Source organism: Nematolebias whitei, chromosome 8, assembly GCF_014905685.2.
Source record: "Nematolebias whitei isolate Nwh7 chromosome 8, NemWhi1, whole genome shotgun sequence".
Lineage (NCBI taxonomy): Eukaryota > Metazoa > Chordata > Actinopteri > Cyprinodontiformes > Rivulidae > Nematolebias > Nematolebias whitei.
In genome coordinates this window covers 6468425-6478466 of record NC_056505.1, presented here as the reverse complement: position 1 = coordinate 6478466, position 10042 = coordinate 6468425, and the positions used below count along the sequence as shown (strand labels likewise).

The window sequence follows — 10042 nt, the reverse complement described above, 5'->3', positions numbered from 1 at the left end:
TACAAGGCTGCGGGTTATACAAGGCTGCGGCTTATACAAGGCTGCGGCTTATACAAAGCTGCGGCTAATTTATGGATTTTTGTTTTTTTACGTGCTAATGAGCTTCCTGCCACCAAAATATTTAGCCTCGTCACACCCCGGCGCTCACATAGCTGCCCAGTACACATCTCTCCTGTGGGGGTGGGTCCACGTCATACCTGCATAAATAAAGGTTAAAAAATATCTGACCTATGAAATTACCAAACAGGTCACAGTCGACCAATGAAACGAGGAGTGGAGGAGAGAACGAGTAGGGGGAACTTGTGCCCCTCCCTGGGGGCACAACAAAGTATTCGCAGCCACTCGATATCAGTGTGAATCGTGTATTAACGTGACATTCGAAGCTCGGTGGGAGGCTTGGATGACTGGTGACAAGAAATCGTTTACCAAAACTGGTGACGTGCAAAGAGCAGCTGCTCCAGTCTGCCGGTGGATCCTGACAGAGGAGCAGTTTTTTAAAAATCCTCTGCAGGAGGAAGATGAAGATAGCGATCAATGACTTCCTGGTAGGCTACTGTATTTTTTTTAACCAGCTGTGTTACTGGGACTGTTCAGAAAAAAACATTTACTGTACGTATTTGTGTATGTTACTGGTACACATTTAAAAAAATCTTTCTGTGTAAATGTCTCACGTTAGAACGTGGACACCAACGGTTTATACACAAGTGCGTCCTATATATGTACAAAATTATTATTATTATTTTTAAATGTAGTGGGCGTGGCTTATATTTGGATGCGCTCAATAGTCCAGAAATTACATTCATTTGGGTACTTGCCGATACTGAGCACCAGTTCCAAGTAGTTACTGAGTTAGAACTTAAATATTTTAAATATTTAGGACCTGACTCAACCTTGTTAAATAAAACAAAGAATGTGAAATATGTGGTGGAATCTTATCTGATTTGTGTTTAATTCAGTGATTCTTCAGCCTTCTTATCCTTTGTGTGTGTTGTTTCTCTGCAGGGTGGCGTCCCAGCTTCAAGTACTACAACATGTGGGTGTCTCTGGCGGGGGCCATCCTGTGCTGCGTCGTGATGTTTGTCATCAACTGGTGGGCCGCCCTCGTCACCCTGCTCATTGTCCTCGCGCTCTACATCTACGTCAGCTACAAAAAACCAGGTGAGAACAGGATGAGGAGACCGGACTTGAAGAAAAGTTCATTTACTAGTTTAGTTCATTGTTTTTGTTGGTTTCTACTTTTTGGTGTCCTGTTATGTAATCTGTTGCTGTGTGCTTGTTCTGTTTGTCCCTGTACAGCACTTTGGTGTGCTTTGTCACTGTTTAAAGTGCTTTATAAATAAATTGGTATGGTATGGTATTTACATGAGAGACATCGGTGATGAGGCATTTAGACAGAATTCCTGAATCTTTATGTTTCACGGTGCTGCTTTTTACTTCTTATTTTTTTGTCATTTACAACAGGCCAATGTAAATGTTGTTATGCTAAAGCTAAAATCTTTGTTTCATTGCATAAACTGAACCCAGTTCCTTGTCGTCTCAGCTCAAATCTGTCGTTGTTTCCTGCAGATGTGAACTGGGGTTCGTCCACTCAGGCTCTGATCTACAACCAGGCCCTGACTCACTGCCTGAATCTCTCCGGAGTCGAGGATCATGTTAAAAACTTCAGGTCTGACTGAAAACATGCACCACTGGTTGTGTAACTTCATCATCATGGTCATAGTTATGGTTGTGTTCCTGTTTTCAGGCCGCAGTGCTTAGTTCTGGCCGGTTATCCAAACTCTCGCCCCGCTCTGCTGCAGCTGGTCCACTCTTTCACCAAGAACGTCAGCCTGATGGTCTGCGGCCACGTCAGGACTGTACGTATCGACAGTGATGCTGTGATGATTCTTCACAACTTCTCCAACCACTCGTGTGCGTTTGGTTCTTTCCAGGTGTCTCGTCGGCCAAACTTCAAGGAGCTGTCCCAGGATTACGCTCGCTGTCGGCGCTGGCTCAGTAAGAAACGCATCAAGGCCTTTTACACGCCTGTTTTTGCTGACAACCTGAGACAAGGGACACAGCTGCTCCTGCAGGTTAAAAAAACACCTTTGGTTTCCTCTTAATTACAAAATTTGCTCCAAATCTCTGTTCAGTTGAAAATACTTTGTTCTATCATCACACCTTTTTCTTCAGGCTGTGGGTTTGGGTCGCCTGAAGCCCAACACGCTGGTCATGGGTTTCAAGAACAACTGGAGTGACGGAGACATGAGAGATGTGGAGAATTACATCAACTCTATCCAGCAAGGACATTCAATCTGTTAAAAATCAGAACCTGTTGAATTAAACCAAAATTTCCCAGTCATTGTTTTTGTGTCTAACACCATTTTCTACATTCCAGTGACGCCTTTGACCTCCAGTTCGGAGTCGTGATCCTCAGACTTCTGGATGGACTGGACATCTCTCACATTCAGGGGCAAGGTACATATTTTGTTTTGTGTATCTTTTCACGACTGTTACACCCCGACGCAATAAAAGGGTACCAGGACGTAATTAATTATGGGAGATTCCAACTTCTGCACCACTCCACGGAGTCATGATTACAATTTGATAGAACACTGATTTTATTTTCAGTAGTGAAAATATTTACTTTGTGGAGTCTTACACTTATCCTGGATCTTGTTCTTTTGGTCAAAATTCATGCCTCATGACTAAAGATGAAAGTTGGAGTGTAGCTTGATTATTGTGAGCTTTGCCTTTCGGCTCATATCTTTCTTCACCACAGCAGACAGGAGCAACATTCTTATTACTGTCAACGATGCCCCATTTTGTCAATCCATCTTAAAACGCTGATGTTTGAACTCCTCAGTTTGAGGCAGAGACTTATCTCCAACCCAGAGGAACCATTCCATATTTTTCCAGTTCTCTCTTTTGCAGAATCTCCACATGGTGAAGGGGCTTGAGAACCCCGTTGATCCTGGGGGTGGGGGGGTATGTGGTCAGGTAAATCTCCAACGACAACCTGCCCTCAGGGTCAGACAGAGAGAAAATGATCATGCTTGTCAGGATACCTCGCCCAGGTCAGGGAAACCAGAGGACTCTCCTGGAGCCAAGCCTGGTGGTCCAACCTTGGCATCTGGGGCTCAGCTAGGCCAAGCTTCAAGAAATGACTGACCACCACCTCTATGTGGGTCCACCGCCTGGAGGGGGATTGGGTGCATTGCAAACTGGACAGTGGTTTGAGGGCAGGCCTCTGGAATGTTGATCCCTTGAAGAAAAAGATGATTCCAGGAGCAAAACTTGATGGAAATAAAGAAATTAAAATAACTTTTAGTTTGGGTTTGTTTGCCTTGCAGATGAGCTTCTGCAGCCCAGCGAGAAGCCACCAAAAGACAGTAAAGATGTTCTGATTTCTGTCAGTTTGGCTAAAGACTCAGATTCTGACTCCTGTCTGTCAAAAAACCCCAGCAACCAGAGCAGCCCACTCATCATGAGAGGTAGCCCAGGCTTTCATCTGTCACATGTTTGAGTCACTGATCATTGCAGCTTGACCACCATTTTAAATGTTCCTTTTAGCGTCTGGTAGAAATGGGCTGCAGGCTTTTCATGTCACTGATTTTGTCATTTCATTTTTGTGTCTGTCATCCACCAGCTACAGAAACTAAATCCCCTCTGAGTCTGACTGACCAGCGTCTCTTGGAGAGCAGCCAGATGTTCAAGAAGAAACAGGGTAAAGGAACCATAGACGTGTGGTGGCTGTTTGATGACGGAGGTCAGTTTTCATGTACTCACTATTTGTTGTTTGTAGAAATTTTGCACACAGAAGAACAGATGTTTGGTTCTTTTACGTCATTCCATTAAAGTTCAGGCTTCAGATGAATCGGCAGAGAACTTCATTCTTTCTCTCTTAAACAGACCAGACCACAAAATAACAAAGATACTAAATAACAGCTGCAGGAAAGAAAGCTTGAACTGTGTCTTACAGAAACTCTTGCATGTGTGTTTGCAGGTCTGACTCTGCTGATTCCATATCTGCTGACCACCAGGAGCAAGTGGAGCGACTGCAGAATCAGAGTCTTCATCGGTGGAAAGATTAACCGAATTGACCACGACCGTCGAACGTGAGTACACGTCTGTTCTTCTGACAGGTTTTCATCAAGAATAAATACTGGAAAACTCTTACATGTTGATGTTTTGTTCATCGTGTCCAACCAGGATGGCCACCCTGCTGAGCAGGTTCAGAATCGACTTCTCTGACATCAACGTTCTCGGAGACATCAATGTGAAACCTAAAAAACACAAGTATGACCTCCAAAAACCTCTGACGTCGTTTACTCCAGTCTGGAACTGGGTAAAGCTAAACTAAGATGGGTTCTGTTTGACAGTAAGCTGAGTTTTAAGGAGCTGATCGAGCCATACAGGCTGAGGGAGGACGACATGGAGCAGGAGGCTGCGGAGAGGCTGAAGGCTCAGGAGCCCTGGAGGATCACTGACAACGAACTGGAGCTCTACAAGGCCAAGGTCCACACACTGCAGACACAGCCACCCAAACCAGTACCAGAACTCTGCCCGTTAAAGCTCAGTTTCCCTGTTTGACCCCCCAGACCAACCGTCAGATCAGGCTGAACGAGCTGCTGAAGGAACACTCCAGCACCGCCAAGCTCATCGTCATGTAAGAACTTTACTCCTCTGATCCCTCCGAGGAACAAGAGAGTGATTCTTCTCCTTCCTCACATGTCAAACTTTCAGTTTCAACAAATGTTTTACTGACAAAATGAGCTCTCAGATAACCTTCAGATAAATCAGTCAGACCTCAGCAGCACGTCTTCAGAGGAATTTATCTTAGAGGTCTAAATTTTGAAGCTGAACGTAACGAGTACTTTTAGATGAATGTCTTTAGAGACCTGGCCAAGAATGGCAGCAGGGTTTAAAGTTTAAGTTTGAGTTTTTCATGTGGTTTTTTTTTTTTATTACTGACTTCGAAAACACCGACTCTCATGCTCAAACACCCCTCAAGTTTCACACATTGATGTTTCTCAGGCAACAGAGCCTGTGATATTTTTTGTCATTAAGCAGTAACTTCCTTAAATTGGATGGAGAAAAGTTTCAGGAGTGATTTGTCACAAAAAGATGGCGGCAAACATCAAAGGAAAAGTTTACAAGACCGTGGTGAGACCAGCTATGATGTATGACTTGGAGACACAGGCATGGACAAAAAGACAGGAGACAGAACTGGAAGTGGAAATGAAGATGTTGTTCTCCTTAGGAGTGACAAGGATGGATACGATTATGAATGAGATCATCAGAGGTGCAACACAGGTTGAACAACTGGGAGATAAAGTTAGAGACCAGACTGAGATGGTTTGGACATGTCCAGAGGAGACAGTGGGTATACTGGTAGAAGGATGTTAGAAATGCAGCTGCCAGGAAAAAGACAGAGGAGATATATGGATGCAGTTAGAGACATGGAGATGGAGTGAGGATAAAGTGAGAGGGAGGAGGATGACTCACTGTGGGTGACCCCTGAAGAGGGAAAAGACACAAGAAGAAGAAGATGAAGAAGCAGAGACATTAACTTCCTTGAAGGAATCCACCTGACAAAATTTACTCAAAGATATCATACGACATGTTTACACTTAAAGCACATGTTGTTAAGGATGCTCAGCTACTACCACACCCAATTTTAGCTCACTATCAGTAAAACTGTCCAAGTTAGCCATTTTTGTGTTAACTAACGTTGAAGAGCTGTGGCAGCCATCTTGAACTGGTTTGACATCAAGGTAATCAGGTGTAAACATAAATCTGAAGAAGATTTTCTGAGAGTTTCATCAATTTACAGTAAACTTTGTATTTGGAAGGTACAAGTAAAAACGGCTGAAAATTGACCAATAAATGTAGAAATTTATTTTTAGAAAAACTGTTTTTTTTAAATAAAACCCCGATGTGGCGAATAAAGGCATTTATTTTCAAAGTGAGGCTGTGACAAAGACTTCAGAATCTTTTTTTTTTACAGCGATGCACTTTCTGATATCTTTTAATTCCTAATAGCGTGAAGTGATGGAAACTGTTTTGTCTGTGTTTGTGAGCAGAAGCATGCCTTTGGCCAGGAAGGGCACGGTGTCGAGCGCCCTCTACATGTGCTGGTTGGAGACCCTGTCCAAAGACCTCCCCCCGCTGCTGCTGGTCCGAGGAAACCACCAGAGTGTCCTCACCTTTTACTCATAACACACACCAAACATAAGATACACACTGTCCACACACAAATACACTGTGTGTTTAGGCCTCAGAGTTTCTTTCTCATCTGCACAAGAGCAGAGGAATGATCAGACGTCAGGTTTGGGGAAGATTGTTGCTGTGAAGAGAGAAATGTTTCCACATTCTCACTGACAAACTATTAAACTGAGTCAACAAGAAGTTTCCTTAACATCAGGCTGTTTGGCTTCTTCGTGCTTTAAATGAAGAAAAGTAACTCCAGTACACATTAACTTTTTTAATAATTCAGAATGCATGCTCATATTTATGTTTTCTGTGGTTTTAAGTTGGGTTTTTTTTCCCACTCAGATTCATGTAGCAAAGCTTTTTTTTTTTCTTAACTTAATTTTGTACGTGATTTTATTAAAGTATTAACAAAACAAAAGAGTTTTGTTGTTTTGGTCCTCTTTCAATCAATAGTTTGAGCATTGTTAAATCCCAGTTTTACCCCAAATAAATGATGTTTTTGGAGTAATATCAGTTTAAAATTTAAGGAAAATTATCATTTATAAAACATATTTTATATTTATACAACACAGCATTAGTTCTTATTCTTCAGTGAAGGATGTGTAGGACAAACAAACTGTGCAAAAGTCTTGATGCAGCTCTTGTTTTTTTTTTATTATTATTATTATTGTTTCGACATTAAAGAACCAGGCAAGTTTTAGTGGTAAATAATTAGATCTTAAATTCTTTCTCAAATAAATATTGACAATCCTCCAAGCCTAGAAAACATTTATTTTTGTTTGCCATTCACATACAAAATGCTGTTATAATCGTTTTGGTTATTGTTACAACTAGTGGTTCCCAGTAATGGAGTTGAAACCTTGGCGTGTGTCATGAAACACCACTTGTGAAAACAACATATATAGGCATCAAAATAATGTCAACACACATTGTGGTTCCATCCTCGCATCACGGTCTGCTCACTTGTTAGAACATTACCATTCCTATCTTTGACAAGGCTAAGCTGCTGCACATCCTTTCCAGCCTGATCCCTGTCTCGCCAATCAGTACAAGTCCTTCTCAACCTCTTTTAGTGTCCCACCTCCCATACAAGTCATTATACATATTCTAATTTGCTTTCTTTGCTCTACGTCCCATCTCCTTATATAGGTCCTTCTCAAAAAATTAGCATATTGTGATAAAGGTCATTATTTTCCATAATGTAATTATAAAAATGAAACTTTCATATATTTCAGATTCATTGCACACCAACTGAAATATTTCAGGTCTTTAATTGTTTTAATACTGATGATTATGGCATACAGCTCATGAAAACCCAAAATGCCTGTCCCAAAAAATTAGCATATCATGAAAAGGTTCTCTAAACAAGCTATTAACCTAACCATCTGAATCAACGACGTAACTCTAAACACCTGCAAAAGATTCCTGAGGCTTTTAAAAACTCCCAGCCTTGTTCATTACTCAAAACCGCAATCATGGGTAAGACTGCCGACCTGACTGCTGTCCAGAAGGCCATCATTGACACCCTCAAGCAAGAGGGTAAGACACAGAAAGAAATTGCTGAACGAATAGGCTGTTCCCAGAGTGCTGTATCAAGGCACCTCAGTGGGAAGTCTGTGGGAAGGGAAAAGTGTGGCAGAAAACGCTGCACAACGAGAAGAGGTGACCGGATCCTGAGGAGAATTGTGGAGAAGGGCTGATTCCAGACCTTGGGGGACCTGCGGAAGCAGTGGACTGAGTCTGGAGTAGAAACATCCAGAGCCACCGTGCACAGGCGTGTGCAGGAAATGGGCTACAGGTGCCACATTCCCCAGGTCAAGCCACTCTTGAACAAGAGACTGCGTCATAAGCATCTCGCCTGGGACTGCTGCTGAGTGGTCCAAAGTTATGTTCTCTGATTACAGTAAATTTTGCATTTCCTTTGGAAATCAAGGTGCCAGAGTCTGGAGGAAGAGAGGAGACACAGAATTCACATTGCTTGAGGTCCAGTGTCAAGTTTCCACAGTCACTGGGGTGTCATGTCATCTGCTGGTGTTGGTCCACTGTGTTTTATCAAGCGCAGGGTCAATGCAGCTAGCTATCAGGAGATTTTGGAGCACTTCATGCTTCCATCTGCTGAAAAGCTTTATGGAGATGAAGATTTCATTTTTCAGCACGACCTGGCACCTGCTCACAGTGCCAAAACCACTGGTAAATGGTTTACTGACCATGGTATTACTGTGCTCAATTGGCCTGCCAACTCTCCTGACCTGAACCCCATAGAGAACTTGTGGGATATTGTGAAGAGAAAGTTGAGAGACGCAAGACCCAACACTCTGGATGAGCTTAAGGCTGCTATCGAAACATCCTGGGCCTCCATAACACCTCAGCAGTGCCACAGGCTGATTGCCTCCATGCCACGCCGCATTGAAGCAGTCATTCATGCAAAAGGATTCCCGACCAAGTATTGAGTGCATAACTGAACATGATTATTTGAAGGTTGGCGTTTTTTGTATTAAAAACACTTGTCTTTCATTGGTGGGATGAAATATGCTAATTTTTTGGGACAGGCGTTTTGGGTTTTCATGAGCTGTATGCCATAATCATCAGTATTAAAACAATTAAAGACCTGAAATATTTCAGTTGGTGTGCAATGAATCTGAAATATATGAAAGTTTCATTTTTATCATTACATTATGGAAAATAATGACCTTTATCACAATATGCTAATTTTTTGAGAAGGACCTGTATTCCTGTCTCCTCTCTTGAGTCCTCTTACTATTTCTTCTTGGCTAACCTCTTTCTTTGAATAGCTTCCTGCACTTCACTATACCACCACCAGGTTTCCGTATCATCCATTCAATCAATTTTTCATTGAAGAACATTATTTTAAATTTATTTCACTACTTTTACACCCAGTTTGTTGCAAACTGGTGAACCTCTGCCCATATTTACTTCTAACAGATTCAGACTCAAAACGCTCCTCCAGCTGTTTCTTGTTTGTTCCACTTCCTGTTCCAGCCTTTTCCACTTCCTGTTCCAGCTTTTTAAAGAAGTGTTGGTTTAAATTTCCAAATCACTTATAATTAAAAACAAAACAAGTTAAAATTTCTTGATTTACACAGTTAATATGTTTAAAGTCTTTCTTTGTGAATAAAACATGGATTTTTGAGATTTGAAAATGTTTGCAATTTATTTATATTGGGGTTGTAATTACAAACATTTATCCAACGATGTTCAGTCAGGTCATCTGGACGGTTTCTTTTGTTGCTGAGATGTTTCGTCCTTCATCCAAAGGACTTCATCCATCTGAGGAGCCACAAAGGGCTAAATTAATCTGTTTTAAAAAATGTCTGTTTACGTTGTTTAATAAAAAGCACATTTTTTCCTGTGAATTAGTTTTATTTAAGAAGCAGAACAAAATGCAACAGAAAATAAAGATCAATTTAAGAGTTTATTTAGGAAAATTAATGTTTTACAGAGAACGTTTGAATGAACATGTTTTAATATTCATCAACAAAAATAGATTAATGACAAAACTTATTTAAACAAAATATATTGTGTTAAATCTACTGAGTTAAAAATCAAATCAAATAAAGATGAAGTCACTGGATTAAAAAAGACTGAAGAGGATGAACAACACCAGAACTTGATGAAATACATTTTATGACATTAACAATAATCAGACGTGTTTTCTGTGAAATCAGGTTTTTAAAGTCAGCCTGAAGAGAAGTTTCTTTAAAATGATCCTGGAAATTATTTTATAGTTTGTGCTTTTTTTAATTTTCAACATTCTTTCAAATTTGTTGATCAAATAAAATACAAAATGTCAAAACTATCAAACTCTTTTAACAGCAGTTTTAATTAA

General features: G+C 41.0%; 1 protein-coding gene across 1 annotated transcript in view; it reads left to right on the top strand.

Annotated features, from left to right (window-relative positions):
- The window catches only part of LOC119413166 (solute carrier family 12 member 2), an 18652-nt gene extending 12171 nt beyond the window's left edge, over positions 1 to 6481 (top strand). Inside the window, exons 14-26 of the mRNA XM_037680188.1 lie at positions 1003 to 1158; positions 1567 to 1666; positions 1745 to 1856; positions 1932 to 2072; positions 2173 to 2279; positions 2378 to 2457; positions 3333 to 3473; positions 3635 to 3748; positions 3986 to 4097; positions 4192 to 4278; positions 4362 to 4497; positions 4581 to 4648; positions 6066 to 6481. Of these exons, the coding sequence (XP_037536116.1) occupies positions 1003 to 1158; positions 1567 to 1666; positions 1745 to 1856; positions 1932 to 2072; positions 2173 to 2279; positions 2378 to 2457; positions 3333 to 3473; positions 3635 to 3748; positions 3986 to 4097; positions 4192 to 4278; positions 4362 to 4497; positions 4581 to 4648; positions 6066 to 6201 (1490 nt within the window). The 3' untranslated portion in view covers positions 6202 to 6481. The remainder of the gene's footprint in view (positions 1 to 1002; positions 1159 to 1566; positions 1667 to 1744; positions 1857 to 1931; positions 2073 to 2172; positions 2280 to 2377; positions 2458 to 3332; positions 3474 to 3634; positions 3749 to 3985; positions 4098 to 4191; positions 4279 to 4361; positions 4498 to 4580; positions 4649 to 6065) is intronic.
- Positions 6482 to 10042: the final 3561 nt, after the last annotated feature.